The sequence below is a fragment of the Mchenga conophoros genome, linkage group LG3 (assembly GCF_057382185.1).
Source record: "Mchenga conophoros isolate Kocher_MC1m ecotype Shallow Benthic linkage group LG3, M_conophoros_male_GT1.1, whole genome shotgun sequence".
In the NCBI taxonomy this organism is placed as follows: Eukaryota; Metazoa; Chordata; class Actinopteri; order Cichliformes; family Cichlidae; genus Mchenga; species Mchenga conophoros.
The window spans coordinates 28,935,158-28,958,398 of NC_140528.1; the positions used below are offsets into that span (position 1 = coordinate 28,935,158).

General features: G+C 42.7%; 1 protein-coding gene across 2 annotated transcripts; it reads right to left on the reverse strand.

The window, feature by feature from the left end:
* Positions 1-835: 835 nt before the first annotated feature.
* LOC146578013 (ladderlectin-like) lies at positions 836-2,751 on the reverse strand. 2 transcript variants are annotated; one of them, XM_085256979.1, is made up of 7 exons: positions 2,712-2,751; positions 2,543-2,620; positions 2,395-2,445; positions 2,052-2,158; positions 1,813-1,947; positions 1,422-1,533; positions 836-1,130 (listed from the first exon to the last, which is right to left on the reverse strand). In XM_085256979.1, the coding sequence occupies exons 2-7, from the start codon at positions 2,616-2,618 to the stop codon at positions 1,060-1,062; spliced, it is 552 nt and encodes a 183-aa protein (XP_085113105.1). In that variant the 5' UTR covers positions 2,619-2,620; positions 2,712-2,751; the 3' UTR covers positions 836-1,059. The 2 variants fall into 2 exon arrangements, with proteins under 2 accessions (XP_085113105.1, XP_085113097.1); XM_085256971.1 differs by having other exon boundaries at positions 2,052-2,161.
* Positions 2,752-23,241: the final 20,490 nt, after the last annotated feature.

A 23,241-nucleotide genomic window follows, 5' to 3' on the forward strand; every position in this document is an offset into this window, starting at 1 on the left:
CACTTTCTCATTACTTTCACATAAGTATCCAAAACATACATGTTTCATTTATATGATTTTTCTAGGCATCTTATATCTGTTTTCACTCTTGTGTGCTGTTCATACAAGTTTTTTTCTTTAGCATTCTGCAGTGTATAGGCAGCGTGAGCTAGTGCATGAGGTTGAGAAATACTTTATTATACGTTTTTAAAAGTTTTAAATTGTGTAACAAAAAAATATACAAATACCAATTTAATAATTGTTTAAGAATTATTAAACAGCACAAGACACAATAGTAGGAATATGCTTGTTTGATATTTAGCAGAACAGTGTCCAAGATGTTTACTGATATACTTTCTTGCATTTGAAAATCACCGTTGGACTGAGTTTAACTGCATTAGAAGAAATGCTGATAGTTATTTTTTAGCCATAATTATAGTCTTTAAGTGTTCTACTATAAATCTCAAGTTCAAGGATGATAAAACATTAGCAAAATTTAAAATAGTAAGCTAACACAAAATTTATATATTTTTTTATTTTGTTAGATTTCAAATCTTTTTCAGTGGATAAACCATTAGTATTGCTCACTCAGGAAAAATGAAGTCATCTGTAGTACTTTGTACTCACAATGATTAAGTCGTCCTAATTTAGTCATCAAGCGTTGTTAGTGTCTCTTTGTTTTCTAGGCAATGCGTTTGCATACGTTTTTTAAGCTCAGAGAACTAGTTAGATTTTACAGTGAGGATGTATGTGATATTTAAGAGTACACTGATAAGCATGAAGCATTTAAATGCACAGACCATTTTGATTCAATGCTTAAGATTTTAATGATGAAGAAGATGAGAAACAACAATTCATTCTGGGAAACAACGTTTTGCTAAACGCATTCTTTCAAGTACACATGCAGTCTGCTCCTGTTAAAAGAGCAGCTCCAGTTTATGTCACTTGTCGCTTCATTCCTTATGCAGCATTACAGTAAAAGAAAAGAAGTAAATCAAATCAGAACCAGATTCTTATTGTGATATATTAGAGGATTTGCTCTGTCGTCAGGTAGGCCACGCCTTCACGAGAGCCCAGGAATCAGCAGATGGCCCTGACACAAATAAATGGGTATTGGCTGTCACATCTCCCATCATTCCAACACTTGCTTCCTGTAAGTACACAAAATCAGCATGAACTGAAATCACAATCACATGGAGAAATGATCACTGATCTAAATATGTTGTTCTGTATAACAACAGCACCTGACACATACATGTGTTTAGTATTGCATCAAAACACTATGTAAATAATTAATATGATGGAAAAATGTACTGCTGACATTTTTTCACTCATCACTGTTTGTCACATTAAATGCATAAAGATTATTTGGGGGATTCTGGGTATTGTTTCCTTTTTTCTTTAACATTTATAGTGCTCTTACATTGTACTTTTAGGTTTACCTGAAGAATTCACCATTAAGCAATGCTCGTTTCCCCCAACGTTGTTAGGTTCTCCGTGACACCACTGCGTAAATGTGAAATAGGTTCCATCAATCCAAAACCAGTAATTCTCCTAGAAAACAGAAAAACGTAGGCAAGAATATGTTCACAAATAAGCTACAGTTCCAAGTTCTAAATGTGCATGTAGATACAATAATATGAAGAAGGAATTTCAAAGTCTTGAATAATCAGATCCCATCTTAAAGACCTCCATATCTACTGCAGGTGGGAACTAATCCCTGAGCCTGGTTCTGCCTCAGGTTTCTTCCTGTTAAAAATTGTTTTTCTTCCCCACTGTCACCACGTGCTTGCTAATGGGGGAGGGTCCTCTGAATAATGATAAGTGATATACCTGTTGACCATCTGAGCCACCAACCCATGTTAGTCCACTTTCACGAGAGGCACTAGATATGACGGCTCGAATGAACTGGTACTCGTCGTTGCTGTTTACAGATGCCAGGTTTGCATTCAAGGACTGGCAGATTCGCTACAATGGAAATCAACAGACTGAGTTTATAGAAATGACAACGTAAACAGAAAGAGTTAAGATTGCACAAAGGATAAATGATAAATTCACATCACTGCTTTTACCTGCGCCTGAGCCCAAGTCATTTGACGGTTATCGTAGAGAAAGCATCGATTCCCATACTGAGTCCAGCCGCTTGGACAAGATGCTGCTCTCTTCTCAACATGATGTTCTGCTGAAGACAATCAAAGAATATTGAGCTACTTTACTGTGTCGGAAAAGTTTTTAAAATAAAAATTCATGAAAAATGTGTTTTTATCTGAGTGTTAAAGATGAACTTTTTTAAGCTATAAATGTACTTGTCCATCACACATGAAAACAAATTTATGAAAGCTGACGTAGGAAAGCTGATGTACTGATGATAAAAATGTGATTAGTTTTGGTTTCAAACCTGAAAAGTCCACTGACCTGCTGAAATTGATGCCTCTGTCCCATTACTGGCCACTTCATCTGGAAGTGCTAGACAACAGCAAATGTTGATTTTCATTATAATTTTCAGTTTAATATATTCATGCATAAGATGTATAGATGATGCTCAGTATACTGGAATACTCACCAGCAGCAGTGCCCAGAGCCACCATTGCGCAGAGAAGTGTAGACACAGTCAGCAGCTTCATGGTGATGTTTAGCATCTCTGTACAAATCAGAAAATTCAAAGTAGGTCGTTTATGAAAGAAAAGATAGACAATAATCTGACACTTCCCAGCAAGCATTTGATATAATACCTTATCTTCCCTGTTATCAGTGTCAGCTTGTAACTTCAGCCTTCAAGTGTGCAGGTGCTGAACCTAACACCAGCACTTATATACTGTTTCTGTACCTTCACTCAAAACCAAGAACAAACAGACTAAAATACACTGTTATTTATTTTAGCTCCATGCTTGCTGGCATTTCGCTTTATAACAATGGTTTTTACCTCCACCCAGATAAAATGTCACTGCTGTTTAATTTGTCATATTGACTGATGGTCAACACAGAGATACATAACCTCATCTTTGTGTCACACTGTTGTTTGCATGGTGAAGGTAGCTGTCTTTTACTCATCATTATCCACACTAGATGAAATAAAACATGCCAACAGTGTGTTCCTTTGTTCTTCCCAGTAATGACTGGGGACACCCCTGAAATTGGGGAGCAACCTGAACAGTGATTTGGTGAACAGCCAATTGGAAAATGAGACAGAAAAGGACAGTTTAGAATGACTTCCATGTAAAATAAAAGTCATTAGATGATCTATTAGTACACCAACTATATACATTTCAAGTGTGCAAAGAAAGAAAAGAAAAGGAAATAAAATGGTCTCTCAAACCTTTTTGTAGAAGAACACAAAACCCAAGTCCTAACTCAAGCATGGAGCTTTAACAGCAGCCCAGAGGACTCGGCTGAAAACTGCTTGGAAACCAAAAACCTCTGTGAAACGGCGACAGAAGCATCTTTGTGCGTCTGCGGTTCATTAAGTACCTCCAGATTATGGCAAATGTCATCTTGATGATTTTCAAACTCAATATTGCCAAATAAAAAACCAAAAGGATATGGTTCAGTTGGACAACACACACACTTTCAGATTACCAGTCAGTGACATGCAGTAAACGGTGTGGGCTACAGTGTTGAAGACACAGCCACTGTGCATGATGCAGGCACTCAGGTGAGCTATTAAAATGTTAGCTTCTTATAGTTAGTAAAGCACAAGCTTTTGAAATAAGTGTTTCCTAGCTTTAGTGGTCTTTTGTGCTACTGAGCCACATGTTTTCATTTAGTAGTCTTAGGCTACGTTCACACTGCAGGCGAAAGCCCATCAAATCCAACTTTTCTGACCCTCTGCGACCATCTATCCCATCATGGTGTGACGCAGTGAAGCTGTCACTAATGCACTAGTGCAGCCTGCCTCACTTTCCCTGTTGCAGTAATGTTGAACCAAGTCAGCGCACTTTGCTGAGCTGCACCTGTGCAGATGCAGCTGCAGCTGCAGTGTAATGATGCACTCAGGGAGAGACACTGACTGGCCCACACAGTTTATTAGCTGCACTCCTGCAGCAGCGCCCAGCTCGTCTACATGCGGCTCCAACCTTGTGTTTGCTCTCATTTATTTTTCTGGGTTTCTGGCAGCATGTTCATATTTCTAACTTGTGTAATTTTGACAGGATATATTTTTATGGAGAGCAAAATATTTAAAGTTTATTTTTTTAAGTTTATTTAATAATATTCCTGTCTTTTTTTAATTCATATATATGTTTAAAAACATTGTTTTAGTGTTCAATAAATGTTTATCTTGTGTGGCCCGCGACCTAAAGCGTGCCTTGACCTTTGGCCCCCTGTGCGATTGAGTTTGACACCCCTGACCCAGCACGATTGTTGGAACAATACAAGTAAGAATACAAGGCTTTAACTATGTCCTTATTGCAGCATTAATGAGCACAATAAAGCCAGCCTACTGATAAACATAAAGGCTGTTGAACAGATGACTTGTTTTTTTGTGAGACATAGAAAAGTTCTGGCTTCAGCGAACATGATTCAGGGTGAAAGGTGAAGACGTGGGTCAGGCAGCCAGGAGGAGCGGTGTGCCCAGAACCACACGAGGAACAGAATCAATCAATCAATCAATCTTTATTTATAAAGCACTTTTCATACAGAGAAAATGTAGCACAAAGTGCTTTACATAGTTAGAGTGGCTCGTGTTCTTGGGTAAGCCACCCCTGCTGATACACGTGTCCTTCAACATGCAAAGTGCTGCTCGTTGCTACATATAACAATTCTGGTGGGTTTGGTCCATTTCTTGGTCTTGGCTGCCCAGCTTGGCCTTACCTTGGCCTCAGAAACATTTCACGTCAGAGAGTACACGCCTGTCACATGTACGCCTTTTACTAACACTCAACAAAAGCCTTCAGTAATTCTATATACCTGAAGCTCTCACATGTACACAAGGCTAGTAGGTCATCCTGAGTTCATCAATATATGTTCGTTTCATCTGTCTACAGTCTGTCTGTGTGTGTCTGTGTCTGTGGGAGGTTGTCTGTGTGTGTCTGTGTCTGTGGGAGGTTGTCTGTGTGTCGCACAGAGGCTGAAAGGACTTCATCCCAATAATGTGTTTGTTGACTGTTATTTCTAAAAGCTCTTTGTTTCTCTCACCTCATCCCCACCTGTGAAAAGATGACTGAATTTCCCAGAGTTCGTTCTGTTGGAGGTTTATTTCCTTCTGCTGCTGCTCAGAGATCATCAGAATCTATAAAGGCCTAAACTAACAAGCTTTTCCACTGGGACATTATTTTCAACAGACCTGAACAGAGTATAAGAGGACAAGAGAACATGAGTGTTTGTGTTCTACAAATAGAAGTGAAGCTCTATTTGCTGCAAAACAAAGTTGTATAGAAAGATTTTCCATGTGGAAAATTATTGCTATTATTGCCAAATAGCATCTCTTGTCTGGAGAACAGGACTCACTGAAACATTATCCAGAGCTTTTGCTGACACGACATGTTCCAAGTCAAAGTCAGCTTTGTTGTCAGAAACCATGTGTGCAGATAATACACAGGAACTGGAAACTACAGCCTGAGTGTTGCACTAGAACAACGTAAAAACAACATGAAAGATAAAAAGATTCTGAGTTTGAACGTTTGAAAAGAAATGAACTGTGGATTCATTTTAATTGTGAGACAGCATAGCAACCAAAGATTCTGAAAGAAAAACACATTACCAGGATTATGAATTGATTTACGTGCCATTGAGTGAAATAATAAATAGCCAATCATTCTGTCTCAACAGAATTTGGCTTTTCATGCTTTCCTCAGCTCCTCCCATCTCTATGTTCAGTCGTACTCACTGCCCATCATCCCAACTCCTGAGGGAAGAAACATAATTCTTGTAATTAGAAGGATGTGATCTCATAGTGTGGCTGTGGTTCAGAAGGGAGCACATCTATCAGTCTGCATGCCAAATATCCTCGGGCAAGATGCTGACCCCAGGTTGTTCTCCACAGCCCACTGCAGTGTGAGTGTGGGATAGAAAGCACTTAAAGCTTAAGAGATAAGATAGAACTTTATTAATCCCTCAGGTGGGTTCCTCTGGGAAATTCAGTTTCCAAAAAAGCACAGCACCGACAGAAGTTACAGAGTTACAGAATATTATATATATATATATATATAATACACACACACACACACACACACACATATATATAAATACAGAGACAATATAAATAAAATATACAAAGGGGATAAATAGAATAAATAGGAATAAAAATAAAAATACAAGTGAATTGCACATTTCGAGTATTGAGGTCTATTGCACCGTTGACTATTAGGAAAAGTATTACACAGTGAGGTGAAGAGGCACTACAGCTTAGTTGTTCCCCCCTCCTTTGTCCTCCTGTTTCCCCTCCCTCTCCCCTCCAGAGAGGAGTTAAACAGTCTGATGGCGTGTGGGACAAAGGAGTTTTTAAGTCTGTTAGTTCTTGTCTTGGGGAGAAGCAACCTGTCACTGAACAGACTCTTCTGGTTGTTAATGGCCGTGTGCAGAGGATGCCCAGCATTGTTCATAATGTCCAGCAGTTTCTTTAATGTCCTTTTCTCTGCCACTGTCACCAGAGGGTCCAGCTTCATGCCGACCACAGAGCTAGCCCTCCTGATCAGTTTCTCCAGCCTGGATGAGTCCTTCTTTGCTGTGCTGCTCCCCCAGCACACCACAGCATAGAAAAGTACTCCAGCAACCACTGACTGGTAAAACATCCTCAGGAGCTTGTGCCATTAATGAGGCGTGTTGTATAAAGTGGTGTGAGTGCTCAGGCAGAGTGTAAACAAGCCGAGTAAGAAATACTCCACAAAATGACTACTACATAATTCATTCTAAAGTTCAGAAGCTATATCTGAATTCTGCACTTATATTCTAATCTCTCTGCGCTTATTTAAACATCCACGTTTTCAAAAATCTGTGGTAACCTCAATTGTTTTAATAATACATGTCGATTAGCTCTCCATTGTGTAGCCCTTTAAAATACAGCTTATTTCAAACCGTCAATCCTTCCTCTTGGATGCAGGATTATATTCTGTAGGAAAGCTGAACAGATGTGGAAAAAGACCTTATTAACCTTGTTCAACTGACTAAACGCTGCAAGAACATCTTACTTTACTGGCTTGATTAGCAGTGATAAGCACTATACGCACATCTCTGACTGCTTTGTCAAGGAGGGAGTGACAAAGCCGTCCTTCGGTGTAACCCGACCTCAGAAAAGAATCTCCACAAATATTTGCGTACTCATACTCAAGCTTGATATATTACTCCCTGTCTCGTGAAGGTCTGATGATCAGTGTGTCAACGTTTTAAAATTCTCTCCCAAGTTGTGCATTAAGGTGAGCCTGACTCTGTCTGGCTGGTACTCCTCAGATAATATCTGATGTTTAGATCATTTAGGATGTTTGTGCTTAAATGGTTTTATTTCATATTAAAAACCTACAGTTACAAGCAAAATAGAGTAGAAAGCATTCTGTTAGTTCAGGCTTATTAAAAGCAGAAGAAAATCCAAATCTCTGGTGTAATGCACACACTGCTTCAGTCCTTAAGCTGCAGAAGAAAGGAGAGAATAAAAATGCAGACAAGTAGCGTCTGAGCCGATCACGTTCATCTGTAGTTCAGACATGTGGATTACAAACTGAGTTACAGGTGAACTGTTAGCTTGTTTCAGTGCTGGGATGATCACAGATTATGATAACGACAGATGGAGATTAGCATCATTCATATAAGAACAGGATCCAGATTTCCTCGCACACAGTGAGAGCGACGGTGATCATGACAATCAAAACAAAAGTAGTTTATCGAAGCAGCCGCTCAAAGACACGAAGAGAAGAAGAGCTTCATCTGTCAGTGTCTCACACACAGCAATGACTTCTGAACATTGATTTATGTGTCATTAGAAGTGACCGAGATGCAGGAGATAAACACAACGACAGCACAGAATGATTCTTTTCAATTTTTAATTCGGTTTTATCGCCACTTCACATAATAATACATGATTTACTCTGTGTGCTGGGATATGAGAACGTTTTCAAAGCCACCGTATCAGTTAAAGAACCACCTCTACATCTGCTACCAACTCCTATTAAACAAACACAGCTCAAGGTCATCACATTAACTAACAGCTGAGTGCTCTGCTGTGTGACTGAAACGTCTCGTTTTATTTCCAGTCTTCATTTCTGTTGCTTTATCCCACAAGTAGTCAGTAGGTATGCAGATTTTATTCCTCAGACTAACTGTGACAGTTCAGTGTAAACTGTTCTTTCAACATCAGGTTTAGACTTCAAAGAGAGACCATCATGTGTTGGAAATTTGGTAATTGAGTGTTGTGCAGTGAATTGTGCCTACAGTTTTGCAAAGTGTGTGTTACAAAATTGCAAACTGAGTGCAAAGCAGTTTTTGTGCTTTTAGTTTTGCAAACTCAGTGAGTGGTTTTGCTATAAGTCTGAATAGTTTTAGAAATTGTGCTGCAGGAATCACAGTTAGGGTTTAAGCATTCAGAAAAAACTGTAAAAGAGGAGATTCAGATTAGAGACCTCTGCTGCCACCTTCTGATGAAGACGCTTTGTTCTCCACACAGAAGTAAAGCTGTGACTCAGTTCTTCCAGGTGATAAAGTATTTTTCATTTCTGTAGTTGGTACGTCGATATACTGAAGTAAATATTAATAATTCATTTTGGGGTTGTGTCATATTTATTATCTGGGAATCTGCTACAGTAAACATGGCCAAATATTCAAAGTGTGTGTGTGTGCGTGTGTGTGTGTGCGCGCATGTGTGTGCGTGTGTGCGTGTGTGTGTGTGTGTGTGTGTGTGTGTGTGCGCGCATGTGTGTGCGTGTGTGCGTGTGTGTGTGTGTGTGTGTGTGTGTGCGCGTGTGTGTGTGTGTGTGTGTGTGTGTGTGTGCGCGCATGTGTGTGCGTGTGTGTGTGTGTGTGTGTGGGTGTGTGTGTGTGTGTGTGCGTGTGTGTGTGTGTGTGTGCGTGTGTGTGTGTGTGTGTGTGCGTGTGTGTGTGTGTGTGTGTGCGTGTGTGTGTGTGTGTGTGTGTGTGTGTCTGTGTGTGTGTGTGTGTGTGTGTGTGTGTGTGTGTTTGAAATACAGCTCTGACTAGAGGAGTGGAAGTGCAACCCACCCACCAAATTCAACACTGTGGACCTCCAGCCATCCTTTTAAAGCTCTTGTCCACTCCTTTCTCATTCAGTGTGACTGCTTTTGCGAGGCTGGTCTTAAAGGGTCTCTTGTGTCTGAGGAGAGGATGGTTGCTTCCCAAACATTAATGCAACAACAGCACTGCACTTGAGTTTTTTCTGGCTGGATCAGAAGATTTGGATTTGCTCCCTTTGCCTTCATGTGAGCAAAGCTCCGTTAAATCTATTCTGAAGTTAGTCTCGTGATTTTTAAACATGGAATCATCAGGATTTGTTCAGTGCTGTAAGTGTGTCAGTCTGGTATTTGAATAGTTTTTGTGTGTCCTGTTGTTTGAATACTTATTTCAAAATCTGATATGGTCCAGAGCCTGCTGAGGTGATGTTCACTGTGAGAGGATGTGGAAGCTTTCTTAGTGGGAAAAGCACAACCAGAGGTGCTGAAGCTCTTCAGATCAAACTGACATTATTATTTCATCATGACTGGCTCCAGCTGAATTGCTGTTGGCTGTTCTTTGTCAGTCTGCGACTGACCTTTGACAACGTTTCTGTATTTTTCAAATGTAGAATTGAGCGTCTGTGGAGGGAGGTTTGGACAGGTGTGACACATTTACTATGATGTACTCACAGCTTGGAGGAAGATGGATTTCTCATCATCTCAGATACTCTTCATCTCTTCTGTGCCCAGCACTCCTTCCTCCCAAGTCTCAAGATGGATTTCTTCTCTGTTGTCTGTCATGATACCCACCCAGGTGTTTTGGAGTCTCCACTGAAGGATGAAGATGTCGAATCTCTACACCTTGACATTGATCCCCTTGTGCCTTCATCTAGTTTTAGAAGAGACATTTCCTGGACCGCACTCTCACATGCTCTGTACCTACATCACCATCCCTGAGAGTCGCAGCTTGGCCCGTCACAGGGTGAAGTTATAAGAACGTCTTATTTTACCAAGTCCTCTCTCAGGTTCCTAAATCATTGATGGCATTGAGATAGTTTTTTAAATAATCTCTTCTTCTGTAATATAAGAACCTCTCCTGCTTTTAATGGTACTTTTCATTACTTCCTGGTGCATTCTCGTCCCAAACAGATGCTGACGAGTTGACACAGTCACATGGAAGAGGGAGAGAAATCTGACAAAACTAATGATTTCAGTGAACCTCATGTCTAACAATGACAAATGTATAATAAATAAAGATGAAAGTAACATGTGTCCTCTTTAGTTTTCTGTGTTACTAATACTCCACTGATCAGATGTCTGAAGCTTCTCCTCTGGCAGGACAGGAGTGAGGCCTGGTCCTGTGAGCCGCTGTGAGGATGTACTCGGGGAAAGGTCACCGGCCTCAGGCTCTTCACCTTTTTAAAGACAAAGCAGTCATTTAGATAGAAGATTGGACAGTGTTCACCTGCACAAAGAGAAATTAAATGAAATGTAATTACTGACCAACACTCACAGTGTTTTCTACAGCTGTGGCCAAACATTTAGAGAACAACAAGTGTTGCTCTTCACACACTTTTAGATCTTTTTGTCAGATGTTTTCTGAAGGATAGAAACTTCTATGTTTCTACAGCATGTGATTGATTATATTTGCTCAGCTCTGAGTTCTAATTGTAGCTGATGTGAAATGACTGAACCATCCTAGTGACAGTTCTGGATCTTAGACTGTAGGATCCACAGGATCCACAGGACTGAAGAGTATCTGCTGCATTTACTCAAAGAGCTTCTGATGGTCCCGTTCAGCTCTTCCAGGTTCCCATCCCAGTGCTGAGGGAATGATCTGTATTCCTGACTGTGAGGAAGAGGCTGGGAACCCTGATTTCCATCCATAAATTCAATCACAGAAATCAGATTCGCTAACAGTCTGAATTTGGAGACCTGACCAGAGTCGGTGCTCAGCTCTGCTGGGTTCACGGAGGCTTGGAGGGTCACTGTCAGATGGTCCACTGGTGATTCTATTATTCCCACTATTCAAACTAAACCACAGCTGAGAGGAAAGAGTCTTGCACACGGTCACATGGTTTGTTTCTGATCTAGAAATAAGTTGATGAGCTCTGAGACTCGCTCATGTTTTCTCTTCTACGGAAACCTTAATATTAGCCATAGCAGACATGCTGGCACGTCTCAGGAGGAGGAGGGCACCAAATGCAGAGGTCAAAGGGGAGCTGAGGTATGTGTGTTTAACTGTGAGGTCACCAGGAGGAGGAGCTGGTGATGAAGAGCAGCCTGTGTGTATATACAGTATAAAGTATTTAGTGTGTATTCAGCCCTGAGGAAGATGAAGGTGCAGCTTTGCTTTGGCCTTCCTCTGCTAACAGCTAACTAACCTCAGCCAGATGTTAAGCAGCTGTTTCTGTCACATTAGAAGTTTATAATGATGATGACCCCGAGCGTGTTTCTGCTGTTCTGATGGATCTCCACAGAGCATCCTGACACATGTTAGCTTCATGTGGGTCAAAGGTCAAAGCTGCTGACTGTCAGGAAGCTTCAGAGAAGCATTAACTTGGCCTCCAGTAACGCGGTGAGGAACCTTGGAGTCATTTTTGACCAGGACATGTCCTTCAATGCACATATTAAACAAATATGTAAGACTGCGTTCTTCCATTTGCGCAACATCTCTAAAATTAGAAATATCCTGTCTCAGAGTGACGCTGAAAAACTAGTTCATGCATTTATTACTTCCAGGCTGGACGACTGTAATTCATTATTATCAGGATGTCCAAAAAACTCCCTGAAAAGCCTTCAGCTGATCCAAAATGCTGCAGCAAGAGTCCTGACAGGGACTAGAAAGAGAGCATATTTCTCCTGTTTTGGCTTCCCTTCATTGGCTTCCTGTTAAATCCAGAATTGAATTCAAAATCCTGCTCCTCACATACAAGGTCTTAAATAATCAGGCCCCATCTTATCTTAATGACCTTGTAGTACCATATCACCCTATTAGAGCACTTCGCTCTCGCTCTGCAGGCCTACTTGTTGTTCCTAGAGTATTTAAAAGTAGAATGGGAGGCAGAGCCTTCAGTTTTCAGGCCCCTCTTCTGTGGAACCAGCTTCCAGTTTGGATTCGGGAGACAGACACTATCTCTACTTTCAAGATTAGGCTTCAAACTTTCCTTTTTGCTAAAGCATATAGTTAGGGCTGGACCAGGTGACCCTGGATCCTCCCTTAGTTATGCTGTAATAGACGTAGGCTGCCGGGGGATTCCCATGATGCATTGAGTTTTTCCTTTCCAGTCACCTTTCTCACTCACTATGTATTAACAGACCTCTCTGCATTGAATCATATCTGTTATTAACCTCTGTCTCTCTTCCACAGCATGTCTTTATCCTGTCTTCCTTCTCTCACCCCAACCGGTCGCAGCAGATGGCCCCGCCCCTCCCTGAGCCTGGTTCTGCCGGAGGTTTCTTCCTGTTAAAAGGGAGTTTTTCCTTCCCACTGTCGCCAAAGTGCTGCTCATAGGGGGTCATATGATTGTTGGGTTTTTTTCTCTGTATCTATGAAGCGCCTTGAGGCGACTTTTGTTGTGATTTGGCGCTATATAAATAAAATTGAATTGAATTGAATCAGACAAAACATCATGAAACACCCCTCTGACCTCAGAGCTCCAATCAGAGCAGGAACGAGCCATGATGGAGGCCCTGAGGCCACACCCACACTTCCTGTCAGTCACTCTGATTGACAACTAACTCCATCATGTGATCCTCAGCTTCCATCGTGTCTGTGAAGGTTCAGTCATCCAGGTCATCGTAGTCTAAGGAGCTTGGAAAGAAAAGCGTCTGGACTTCTTAAGTTGCTTGAAGACGTTTCACCTCTCATCCGAGAAGCTTCTTCAGTTCTAAGGGTCAATGGTGGGGCCCACCATTGACCCTTAGAACTGAAGAAGCTTCTCAGAAAAGCATTTCTCTGTGCAATGAAACTCTTTCTTTGCTGTCCACACACAGATGCACGCTAATAAATACAAATAGAACAAGATAAGATACAAATACTATGAATAAATGAGTGGAGACTAAATGTAAGTGTGAGGTAGATGTATGTGCAAAGGAGCTATGAGCTTGATATGAAAGATGACCTGATGTGCAAACATTACTGTTAAAACAGGTCAGCTGTCCAAGAGTCTGACAGCAGTGGGAAGAAGGAGTTGTTGAGTCTGGATGTTCTGGATTTTGAACTTCTGAACCTTCGTCCTGAGGGTAGAAGTGTGAACAGCCGTGTTGGGGGGATGTGGGGTCTTTGAGGATGGAGGCAGCTCTCCTCTGGACTCTGCGATGGTGGATGCAGAGGGCAGCGGGGTCCTGATCATCTTCTCTGCAGGCGTTTGGTCCATAGCAGTAGTGCTGCCGTACCATGCAGTGATGCAGCTGGTCAGTGTGCTCTCCACAGTGCAGCTGTAGAAGCTGCTGAGGATCTTGGGAATGAGTTTGTGAGGGATGACTGTATTGAAGGCGGAGCTATAATCAACAAAAAGCACCCTGAGGTCTTTGTTTTCCAGGTGGGAGAGGGAGTAGTGAGGGGCAGCAGCGATGGCGTCTGACGTGGACCTATTGGGCCGGTAGGCAGACTGCAGGGGGTCCAGAGTGTCTGGGATGTTGCTCTGGATGTAGGCCAGCACCGCTCTCTCAAAGCACTTTGCAATGATGGGAGTCAGTGCGACTGGTCTGCAGGCGTTTAGTGGCTGGGCTTTTCTTGGGGAGGGGCATGATGGTTGTGGTCTTGAAGCATGTGGGGATAGTGCTCTGTGTGGGAGTCAAACTGTTAAATGTTGTCATTGTGTTACTTAAGTTTGTAAGTCTTGGTTCAAGCAGCCTGATCAAAGACGTTCCTTTGTCTCTGACCACCTCTCCAGCCAGTTTGTTGGTGGGGAGGCTGCAGTGTTTTGTTATAGGCACATCTATGTGAGGGCTCTGTTTGCTGCTTAGTAAGCTTCCTGCTTTATCATCCTTTGTGGGCAGGAGGTCACACAAACGCACCCCAAACACACACACACACATAGGGCCTTATGTTTGTTGACCATAGCGGGTTTTACAATGGGTGGTGCTTGTGTGTACTGTAACTGTGTTCAGTAAAAGGTCGTCTGTGGGTGGATTCAGTGCTTTCCTGACACACCGAGCGGTCCTCCCTTGCTAGCAAGTAAAAGCTGTTCGTCTTGTTTCCGTTAACAGGAACAAGTTTCTAAACCAGCGGGGCCTGTGGAAGCACAGACACAACACTCTGGCTGAGGAAAGGTTGAAGATGGAGGTGAGAACGTGGACTAACTCTGAATGCAGAGCTGCTTTGGAGCTGTGGAGACTTACTGAGGAGTAAAGTGGACATGAAGGAGTCACAGAGGGAGGAGGAGGTGAACAGTGATGTTTGTTAGACAGGATCAGACTGAAGAGGGAACATAAGAAGAGTTTCATGCTGGATTTGAACAGGACAGGAAGATAAGCTCCGCCCAGCAGCTGAGTCCTCTCTGCTCACACTGGTGTTGGACTGCAACATCAGGGAGTCTGCTTCCACATCTGGTTTCCACAGCTGGAGGAAGCTGTCCCACGAGCACGCCTACGCCCCTCTGTCATTACTGAAGTAGTGATGGTGTTTAATCAGTGTGAGACTGTTTCACTGGTCCAAGCAGAGATTTACATAAATGAGCTTTTATGAGTTCTTATATTATCTGATCAGGCCGTTTGCTCCTGTTAAAGAGAAATGTGCATCGAACGTTGTGGGTATTCATGAGTCTAACAGTTTAAACCTGTGTGTGACGTTGTGTCCTTGAACGGCCCTGACAGACGGCTGTAGTCCATAATATTAATGTTTCCTGCTGACTGAAATAAGCAGCTGAGCTCTGTGAGGGCAGAGCTGCTGCTAACAGGTGAGTCTGTTACCTGGACTGGACTGAGTGAGCTGCTGTGTCACAGCTTTATCAGTGACACACTCAGCATGTGTGTGTGTGTGATATGTCACAGTGCTTGAAACACACATGAAAATATATTAAAGGTTGATTCTTTGTTCTTTTGGTTTGTGGAACAAAAATCAGCAACAAAGAAACGTTAGCGTAAAACTTGGTGTAGAAGTGCAACAAACGTAAGCCGGCTCATTTGATGGTGTGATGCTTGAAAAGGATTTGCGCACCTACATCATTATTTACGGTTTAAATTGTGCTGCCTTCAGGTGCACCTGGTAAATTCAGGAATCTCTACTCCAAACCACAGCAGTTAGTCAGTTAGTTAGTCACACAGTCAGTTAGCTTTGTATAAACACACGTGTTAGAAATGTTCTTCAATCAGCTCTTTTTACTCTCATTTCACAGCCAGTACTTTTTTACTTTTACTTGAGTAAAGAGGCTGAATTAGTACCTGGAGTATTTTTAACAGTAGTACTTCTACTTCAGTACAGACTGTGTGTACTTTTACCACCTGTGTCTGAGACCTCCTTCAGGGTCCACCTGAAGCTCTCAAGCTGTGTCCCAATTCAGGGTCTGCACGCTTGAAGTACGCATTTTAAGTGCGGTTACGTCACCGCCACACGACGACGGCTGTCCCAATCGAAGTGTACTTCAAATGCAATACTCCAAATGCGCCGTCGATTTCCCCAAATATCAAGCGTGGTCCGGTGCACGCTTCGTGGTCCCATATATCCCACAATTCATAGCGCGGCGGTGGGTGTGGATAATTTTGCTGCAAAATACGGCAGGGACTTACGCAAGGGATCGGCCGAAGAGGTTTTTTTTTTCCCAAACTTTATTGAACTTATAAAGCGAACAGTCAGTCATTCCAGTTCAGTTTGTACAGTAGACATACAAGGCAAATAAGAGTAACAATATACAGCACAATGAAATAAGAAGGATAAATAAATAAAGGATAAAAAAGGAAAAAAGGGGGGGAATGTGACAGACTTCATAACAACTTTGTACTTGAAAGTTGTGACAGCTCATTCGTTAAACATTTCTGGATGAACTTCAATCAATGAGAAACCTTTTTTATTGGAAGTTAATTTAAGAGAGTTTAAGTAATATTCAATTTCAATCAAAAACAAATTAAATGATGGGGTTGAGTTTTGAAATTTACATTTATGTATGTGGAATTTCCCTAATAAGATGGAGCGGCCGAAGAGTGAACTGTCAAAAGTACTGAATATGACGTCACTTATTTATGTGCGAATGTTTAATAATTAAAGTCAGTCATATATCCACAAACACAACAAGCTGAAAGTCAGTGATATATGTATATGTATGATATATGTATATGTATGATATATGTATGTGTATGATATATGTATATGTATGATATATGTATATGTATGATATATGTATATGTATGATATATGTATGTGTATGATATATGTATATGTATGATATATGTATATGTATGATATATGTATGTGTATGATATATGTATATGTATGATATATGTATATGTATGATATATGTATGTGTATGATATATGTATAGCCTTTGAATTGGGACAGCCTTCGTCGCGTCGCTCTGATGTAATCGGCCTTAAAATGCGGCCTTTAAGGCTGCAGACCCTGAATTGGGATTAATTGAATAACTTATTTAAGGTCTGGGCAAAAATCACCTCCATGTGAGAGTTCTAAGAATAAAACCACTGCTGACCAAGAACACCACAAAGGCTCATCTGACATTTGCCATAAAACATGTAGTTTATCCCCGAGGTAAGGAACGCCAGGACTGCCATAATGAATCAATTAAATACACCATATTTAATTACATAAATATTTACAACACATGTAATTAATTAATTATTGACAGTTTTAATTAATTATTGACACATTTGATTAATTATTGACATATTTAATTAATTAATAACACATTTAAATAATTATTGGTGACAGGAGACATGTGGCCTGGTCAAAACACAGAGAGCTGCACTCTAAAAGATCTTTAAACATAGTAAACATACCTTGTGTGCCACAGACTGCTCCCAAACACGAGGGGACAAGTAATACCTCTAAAACACTTAAGTTGGCTTTATTAAACATTAGATCTTTAGCTGGGAAAACATTTTTAATTAATGATTTAATCACTGAGCACAGCCTTGATTTTATGTTTTTAACTGAAACTTGGTTGGACCAAAGTAACAGTGGAGCTGTTCTCATCGAGACGACCCCTCCTAACTACAGTTTTATCAGTGAGGTCAGGGTGAGCAGGAGAGGAGGAGGGGTTGCTGTCTTATTTAATGAATCATTTCAATGTAAGCAGCTATCTCCTGGAAGTTTTCAGTCTTTTGAATATGTGGCTTTACAGCTGAAGGCCCCATCCAAAGTTGTGTTTCTTAATGTTTACAGGCCTCCCAAATACTGCACAGACTTTTTTAATGACCTCAGTGAACTGCTGTCTGTGATCTGTGTTGATTTTGACTGTGTAATTATTGCTGGGGATTTTAACATTCATGTGGACAACCCTCAGGACAAAGGGACTAAAGACCTGAGTAACACTCTGGGCAACTTTGGGCTGACTCAGCATGTAACAGAGGCCACACATAATAGAGGACACACTCTTGACCTACTGATCTCCAAAGGCCTGAGCATTTCAAAGGTTACTGTGTCTGATGTGGGCCTGTCTGATCATTACTGTGTTTTCTTTGAAAGTAAAATCTCAGCCCACACAAATATATCAACAACAGTGATCACAAAACGGTGTATAACTGAACACAGTAGTGCAATTTTTAACCAGGTCTTCCCATTAACACCTGACCTGCCCAGAGGGTCAGTCAATGAGCTCGTCAATAGCTTCAATGCTAACATGTTAAATGTAATGGACACTATTGCTCCCATTAAGGTGAAGGTTATCTCTGGAAGGAAAAAGTCTCCATGGAGAAACTCCACACTGGTGAAAAATGAAAAAAGAGAGTGTAGGAAAGCTGAGCGCAGATGGAGAAAAACAAACCTCCAGGTTCATTATGACATCTATAAAGAGAAACTTCACAATTATAATTTACAACTGAGGAGTGCAAGGAGCTGACACGTCTTCCGGGGAGGAAGCAGAGTCTGGGGATAAGGGGTGTGACCCACCGATTTCCGGGGGCGAGGTCACTGAGGCAGTTAAACAACTCCTTGGTGGCAGAGCCCCTGGTGTCGATGAGGTCCGCCCCGAGTTCCTGAAGGCTCTGGACGTTGTAGGGCTGTCTTGGTTGACACGTCTCTGCAATGTTGCGTGGAGATCAGGGGCAGTACCTGTGGACTGGCAGACCGGGGTGGTGGTCCCCATCTTCAAGAAGGGGGACCGGAGGGTGTGTTCCAACTACAGGGGGATCACACTCCTCAGCCTCCCCGGGAAAGTCTATGCCAGGGTGCTGGAGAGGAGGGTTCGTCCGCTAGTCGAACCTCGGATACAGGAGGAACAATGCGGTTTTCGTCCTGGTCGCGGAACACTGGACCAGCTCTTTGTCCTCTCGAGGATACTTGAGGGTGCATGGGAGTTTGCCCAACCAGTCTACATGTGTTTTGTGGACCTGGAGAAGGCATTCGACCGTGTCCCTCGGGGCGTCCTGTGGGAGGTGTTGCGCGAGTATGGGGTGTCTGGCCCATTGCTACGGGCCATTCAATCCCTATACAACCGTTGCAAGAGCTTGGTTCGCATTGCCGGCAATAAGTCGGACTCGTTCCCGGTGGGTGATGGGCTCCGCCAGGGCTGCCCTTTGTCTCCGGTTCTGTTCATAATTTTTATGGACAGGATTTCTAGGCGCAGCCAAGTGGCGGAGGGCTTTCGCTTTGGTGGCCTCAGAATCTCATCTCTGATTTTTGCGGATGATGTGGTTCTGTTGGCTTCATCGGGTGAGGGCCTCCAGCTCGCACTGGAGCGGTTCGCAGCCGAGTGTAACGCAGCGGGAATGAGGATCAGCACCTCCAAATCTGAGGCCATGGTTCTCAGCCGGAAAAGGGTGGAGTGCCCACTCCGGGTCGGGGATGAGTTCCTGCCCCAAGTGGAGGAGTTCAAGTATCTCGGGGTCTTGTTCGCGAGTGATGGGAGAAGGGAGCTGGAGATCGACAGACGGATTGGGGCTGCGGCTGCAGTAATGCGGACGCTGCACCGGTCAGTCGTGGTGAAGAGGGAGCTGAGTGTAAAAGCGAAGCTCTCAATTTACCGGTCGATCTACGTCCCTACCCTCACCTATGGCCACGAGCTGTGGGTAGTGACCGAAAGAACGAGATCGCGGATACAAGCGGCGGAAATGAGCTTCCTCCGAAGGGTGGCTGGCCTCTCCCTTAGAGATAGGGTGAGAAGTTCGGCCATCCGGGAGGGGCTTAGAGTAGAGCAGCTGCTGCTCCACATCGAAAGGAGCCAGCTGAGGTGGTTCGGGCATCTGGCAAGGATGCCCCCTGGGCGCCTCCTGGGCGAGGTGTTCCAGGCATGTCCCACCGGGAGGAGGCCCCGGGGCAGACCCAGGACACGCTGGAGAGATTATATCTCTCGGCTGGCCTGGGAACGCCTTGGTATTCCCCCGGACAAGCTGGAGGAGGTGGCTGGGGAGAGGGAGGTCTGGACCTCTTTGCTTAGGCTGCTACCCCCGCGACCCGACCTCGGATAAGCGGATGAAGATGGATGGATGGATGGATGGAGTGCAAGGAGGTCCTACTTCTCTGACATCATCACTAAAAACAGCCATAATGCTCGGGTCTTATTTTCTACAGTTGACAGGCTAACAAACCCCCCTGTGTCAGTGGCAGCTGAACTTCATTCGACCATGGCCTGCAATGACTTTGCCAAATTCTTCACAGACAAAATCCAAAAGATTAGACAAGCAATTGGTACATCAACAGCAGATCCAGGATATGTACTGTGTCCACCAAAAAACTGTTTAAACACCATGAAACAGTTTCACCCGATTAACAGCAAAGACCTGGAGGACATCTTAGGTCAACTGAACTCCTCCTCCTGCTGTTTAGATGTCCTGCCAACACGTTTTTTCAAAAAGGTCTCAAAGACTTTAGAGTCAGACCTGTTACAGATCGTCAACTTTTCTTTATTATCAGGTGTGTTTCCAGAACCACTAAAAACTGCTGTAATCAAACCTATACTGAAAAAGGACAATCTTGACAAGACACAAATGAACAACTACAGGCCGATCTCAAATCTCCCATTTTTAAGTAAGATCATTGAAAAAGCAGTTTCTCAACAGCTCAGTTACTTCTTAAAACAGAATAATTGCTACGATGCCTTCCAGTCAGGTTTTAGACAGAACCACAGCACTGAAACCGCTCTGACCAAAGTGTTTAATGACATATGTCTGAACACAGACAGTGGAAAAATGTCAGTCTTAGTTTTACTGGATCTCAGTGCAGCATTTGATACAGTTGACCACAACATATTACTCAAACGACTGGAGAACTGGGCAGGTCTTTCAGGAACTGTACTAAACTGGTTCAAAACATACTTAGAAAACAGGAAATACTTTGTATCAATAGGTAACTTCACATCTGAACAGACAAGCATCACATGTGGAGTTCCCCAAGGTTCCATCTTGGGACCCCTTCTGTTTAACATCTACATGCTCCCACTGGCACAGATTATAAAGAACAACAAAATAAACTATCACAGCTATGCAGATGACACACAAATATATATCACAATGTCACCAGGAGACCGAGGCCCTGTACAGGCTCTTGGTAAATGCATTGAGGAAATCAATGACTGGTTGTGCCACAATTTTCTCCAGCTAAACAAAAACAAAACTGAGGTAATAGTCTTTGGCGCCAAAGAAAAACAATTACAGGTCACCAGAGAACTTCAATCTATACATCTAAAAACCACAAACCAGGCGAGAAATTTGGGTGTAGTGATGGATGCAGACCTAAACTTAGAAAAACACATTAAGACAATAACAAAGTCAGCTTACTATCACCTCAAGAATATTTCAAGGATAAAAGATCTGATGTCTCAACAGGACCTGGAAAAACTAGTCCATGCATTCATCTTTAGTAGGCTTGATTACTGTAACAGCATCTTTACAGGTCTACCTAAAAAATCAGTCAGACAACTACAGCTCATTCAGAACTCTGCTGCTCGAGTCCTCACTAAGACCAAAAAAGTGGACCACATCAGTCCAGCTCTGAGGTCTTTACACTGGCTGCCTGTCCGTCAGAGGATAGACTTTAAAGTTCTGATGCTGGTCTATAAAGCTCTGAATGGTTTAGGACCAAAATACATCAGTGACCTCCTGACCCAGTATGAACCTTCCAGATCCCTCAGGTCATCTGGATCCGGTCTTTTATCAGTTCCCAGAGTCAGAACCAGACACGGAGAAGCTGCATTCAGCTTTTATGCTCCTTTATGCTCCACCGAGGGCCCGGTGGCGCCAGTGTCCGGCAGCCTCGCCTCTGTCAGTGCGTCCCAGGGCGGCTGTGGCAACAATGTAGGTGCCATCACCAGTGTGTGAATGGGTGTGTGAATGGGTGGATGACAGGTTGTGTAAAGCGCTTTGGGGTTCTTAGGGACTAGAAAAGCGCTATATAAATACAGGCCATTTATATCTGGAACAAACTCCCAGAAAGCCTCAGATCAGCTGAAACACTCAGTTTATTTAAATCCAGGTTGAAGACTCACCTGTTCTCAGCTGCATTTGAATAAAACAGCAAATCCGCACTTTTAAGCTTAAATTTTAAATTTAAATTTTAACTACTGATTTTATCTACTGTTCTGATTTTTATCTACTGTTTTTTTAAATCAATTTTAAATCGTGCTTTTTATTTGTTTTTGTTTCTAATGTCTCTGTAAAGCACTTTGAATCACCTTGTTGTTGAATTGTGCTATACAAATAAACTTGCTTTGCCTTGCCTTATTGTATATGCACCTGATTGTTGTTGGAACACTTTAAAGTATTTGTACAGATAATACCTGAGTTTACTTTTGCTTCATTTCATGTAAAGCTTGTATAGATTTGGTGTTTGGAAAGATCTTGGACATGAACAGTTTCTCTAAGTTCTAAAAATGATTCATTAAACATGTTTGTGGCTTTCACAGTAAAAATCAGACTTTTCTACTGTCAGCTGGGAGGACTTCAGTGAGCCTCCAAACATGGCTGCTGCTTAGTTTTCCACACATCTGTACACATCTGTATGTTTCAGCTTTGTCCTTCAGTCACAACATGGTTCATCTTCATCTTAACTTCCTGCTTCTATCGTGGTTAAAGCTGATGAATCCTCTGGACATCAAACACTGATGGTGTTACTGGAGCTGAGTGAAGTTTGATGGCTTTATTATCCAGGCTGTGACACATGGCAGCTGTCAGAGCAGAACACAGGAAGTCAGCAGGTGTGTTTCAATTCAGCCTCTGCTTCCTCTGAAGGTCCATGACATCACAGCGAGGCCACGAAGGCCGTCCAGACTCCCAGGCTCCCACAAACCTGTCCTCCTTCTCCCTGGATTTGAATGACAGGTGGGCCCACCCTATCCCAAGATGCATTGCAGCATAGTGGTGGAATATATATTACGGTCCAGAGATGGAGCAGCGCTCTCTCTGAGTCTCTGAGGCTGTTTTCTGTTTGAGTCTGGCTTCAGTCTAATTTAGCAGCTGTGACATCAGAGATTGTAGGGGAGGAACAGCCACGCCCACAGGTGAGTTTCCCACCCAGAAACAGAGTGTGGACATCACCTCTGTCTGCGCTGTGTTGGTCACAAGCTTTGTTCTGGGCTTTTAAGTGGAGGCTGGAGCTTGTGAGTGATGGAAGCTGAGAGCTGTGTTTGCACATGCTCAGTGTGACAGGATGTTGGCTGCTGTGTTTGCACATGCTCAGTGTGACAGGATGTTGGCTGCTGTGAAAGCTGAATGCTCTCTGGTAGTGATGATATACATTAGGATGACTGTGCTAGCTCTCTGTCAGAGTACCAGGGCCTCGCTTTGACCACATGACTCTCAGTACACAGCATGATGTGCGCTGTAAACAGGAAGCAGAGGAGCAGGACTGAGGTAAACCTCTGAGGGGTCAAACTGAGACTGAGCTCCAGATGTTTCCACATGTTTCTGCTCTGCATGTGTTTGATGATTATTTCAGGTATAGATGATGGAATATGACCAGTCTGATGTCAGCCTGCTTCTCTGACAGCGCCTCGCCTCTCTGTGCTGCCCCCTGCTGGCTCTGATCATAACTGACTGAGTCCTTGCTGCCACTTTATTAGGT

Bases quoted from the DNA above. Each gene is read 5' to 3' on its own strand.
- LOC146578013 (XM_085256971.1), bottom strand. From the start codon at position 2,618: ATGCTAAACATCACCATGAAGCTGCTGACTGTGTCTACACTTCTCTGC. The intron at 2,446-2,542 runs GTGAGTATTCCA...GCTGTTGTCTAG, and splicing joins GGCTCTGGGCACTGCTGCTG to CACTTCCAGATGAAGTGGCC. The intron at 1,948-2,051 runs GTAAAAGCAGTG...TTTCCATTGTAG, and splicing joins TGACTTGGGCTCAGGCGCAG to CGAATCTGCCAGTCCTTGAA.